We start from the raw sequence: 2,073 nt of genomic DNA, 5'->3' as shown, positions 1-2,073 counted from the left end.
TTTTTTTTTTTTTTTTTGCAGTTACTAGAATCTCAAATGGATCATTTTTTTTTTTTTGGAATGATCAGGTTTATTGATCTATTGCAGAATTAGGGTTTGAGAGTTTGAATCGGAGATTAAAAACATAAAGGAAGCCCTAACGGGATACATATATAAAATCCGTGATGGAGTGTTCATCACGCATAGATAAATTTTGCAATTAAGGGTTTTAATTTCTTTTTTTTTTAAGATGGTCAATGTGAAAAGCCCTTTACGGCTATTCATAGAGGTTTCGATAAAGGAATTAGTTAGGGGTTTCAGGAGACAAAGGATCAAATGGAGAAACGCGTTTCTTCTCGGTTCTATAATGACCACCATTGTGATTCTGCTTCACACACCAACGTTTTCAGTTTTCTCTGATGATGATAAAGTGACCGAGTCTTCTTCTTCTTCTTCTTCTTCTTCGCCTATTTACTTGAACGGTTCCCTGCATTTGAATATCCAAATTGTTAGTGAAGCAAAAGTTGAAAGTTTTGATGCTCTTACAACGACTCCTAAAGTGCAACTGAATGCTTCTGAAGAAAGTGGAACCGCTCTTTCAAGAAAAAGGCGAAAAAGGAAGAAAAGAAAGAAGACTAAAGATGAGCTGATTCTCCCTGATCCTCCACCAGCACCACGGCATGTTATATCTTCTTCAGAGGTCAGAATCAGAGGTTTTTTTTTATAAAGTTTCTCTGTGTTTTTATCTCAACGCACTCCAATGCAATCTCTACAATGGATGAGCAGAGACGTGCTCGTTCCTTCCCACCCAAGAAAGCTCTTGCTTATGCAAAACTGGAGATTCAGCGTGTCCCGGAGATCGTAAATGACACGGATCTGTTTGCTCCGGTGTTTCGCAATCTCTCTATTTTCAAAAGGTATATACAAATCTCAGAAGGGGACCCAAGTCCATTTGAACCAAAGTTAACACATGTTCTTTCACCCTTGTTATAGGAGCTATGAGCTTATGGAATTAATACTTAAGGTCTACATATATCCTGACGGTGACAAACCCATCTTTCACCAACCACATTTGAACGGTATATATGCATCAGAAGGTTGGTTTATGAAGTTAATGGAGTTGAACACACAGTTTGTCACAAAGGACCCTGAGAGGGCTCACTTGTTCTACATGCCTTACAGTGTGAAGCAGCTTCAGAAAACTATCTTTGTCCCTGGATCACATAACATCAAACCTTTGTCTATCTTTCTTAGAGACTACGTCAACATGCTATCCATCAAATACCCGTTCTGGAACCGCACTCACGGATCAGATCATTTCCTCGTCGCTTGCCACGATTGGGTAACAGAAATTTTTATATTTAATTAACAAATCACTACAATCTTTGTTTTGTTATGATCTCTGTTTCCAAAACCATCCTTGTGCAGGGTCCTTACACAGTGAACGAGCACCCGGAGCTAAGACGAAACACTATTAAAGCTCTCTGCAACGCAGACTTATCAGACGGTGTCTTTGTCCCGGGAAAAGATGTTTCTCTACCGGAAACTTCCATAAGAAACGCCGGGAGACCACTACGCTACATTGGAAACGGAAACAGAGTTTCTCAACGTCCCATCCTCGCTTTCTTCGCTGGAAACCTCCACGGTCGTGTCCGTCCACAGCTTCTAAAACACTGGAGAAACAAAGACAACGACATGAAAATCTACGGTCCGCTTCCACACAACGTAGCTAGGAAAATGACTTACGTGCAACACATGAAGTCAAGCAAATACTGTCTTTGTCCAATGGGTTACGAAGTGAACAGTCCACGAATCGTTGAAGCTATATACTACGAGTGCGTCCCCGTGGTGATAGCCGATAACTTCGTGCTACCGTTCAGTGATGTTCTTGATTGGTCAGCGTTCTCAGTAGTTGTGCCGGAGAAGGAGATCCCACGGCTGAAGGAGATACTGTTGCAGATTCCTATGAGGAGATATCTGAAGATGCAGAGTAACGTGAAGATGGTTCAGAGACATTTCTTGTGGAGCACTAAACCTAGAAAGTACGATGTGTTTCATATGATACTTCACTCCATTTGGTTTAACCTTCTTAAT

General features: G+C 40.9%; 1 protein-coding gene across 1 annotated transcript in view; it reads left to right on the top strand.

The window, feature by feature from the left end:
• The window catches only part of LOC104723427 (probable glycosyltransferase At5g25310), a 5,645-nt gene that overhangs the window by 1,914 nt on the left and 1,658 nt on the right, over nucleotides 1-2,073 (top strand). The window contains exons 2-5 of the mRNA XM_010441804.2: nucleotides 69-679; nucleotides 766-896; nucleotides 973-1,321; nucleotides 1,408-1,993. Coding sequence (XP_010440106.1) covers nucleotides 230-679; nucleotides 766-896; nucleotides 973-1,321; nucleotides 1,408-1,993 — 1,516 coding nt within the window. The 5' untranslated portion in view covers nucleotides 69-229. The remainder of the gene's footprint in view (nucleotides 1-68; nucleotides 680-765; nucleotides 897-972; nucleotides 1,322-1,407; nucleotides 1,994-2,073) is intronic.

The sequence above is a fragment of the Camelina sativa genome, chromosome 11, assembly GCF_000633955.1.
Source record: "Camelina sativa cultivar DH55 chromosome 11, Cs, whole genome shotgun sequence".
Lineage (NCBI taxonomy): Eukaryota > Viridiplantae > Streptophyta > Magnoliopsida > Brassicales > Brassicaceae > Camelina > Camelina sativa.
Note: the sequence above shows the minus strand (reverse complement) of the source record. Positions and strands in the feature narration are given on the sequence as shown.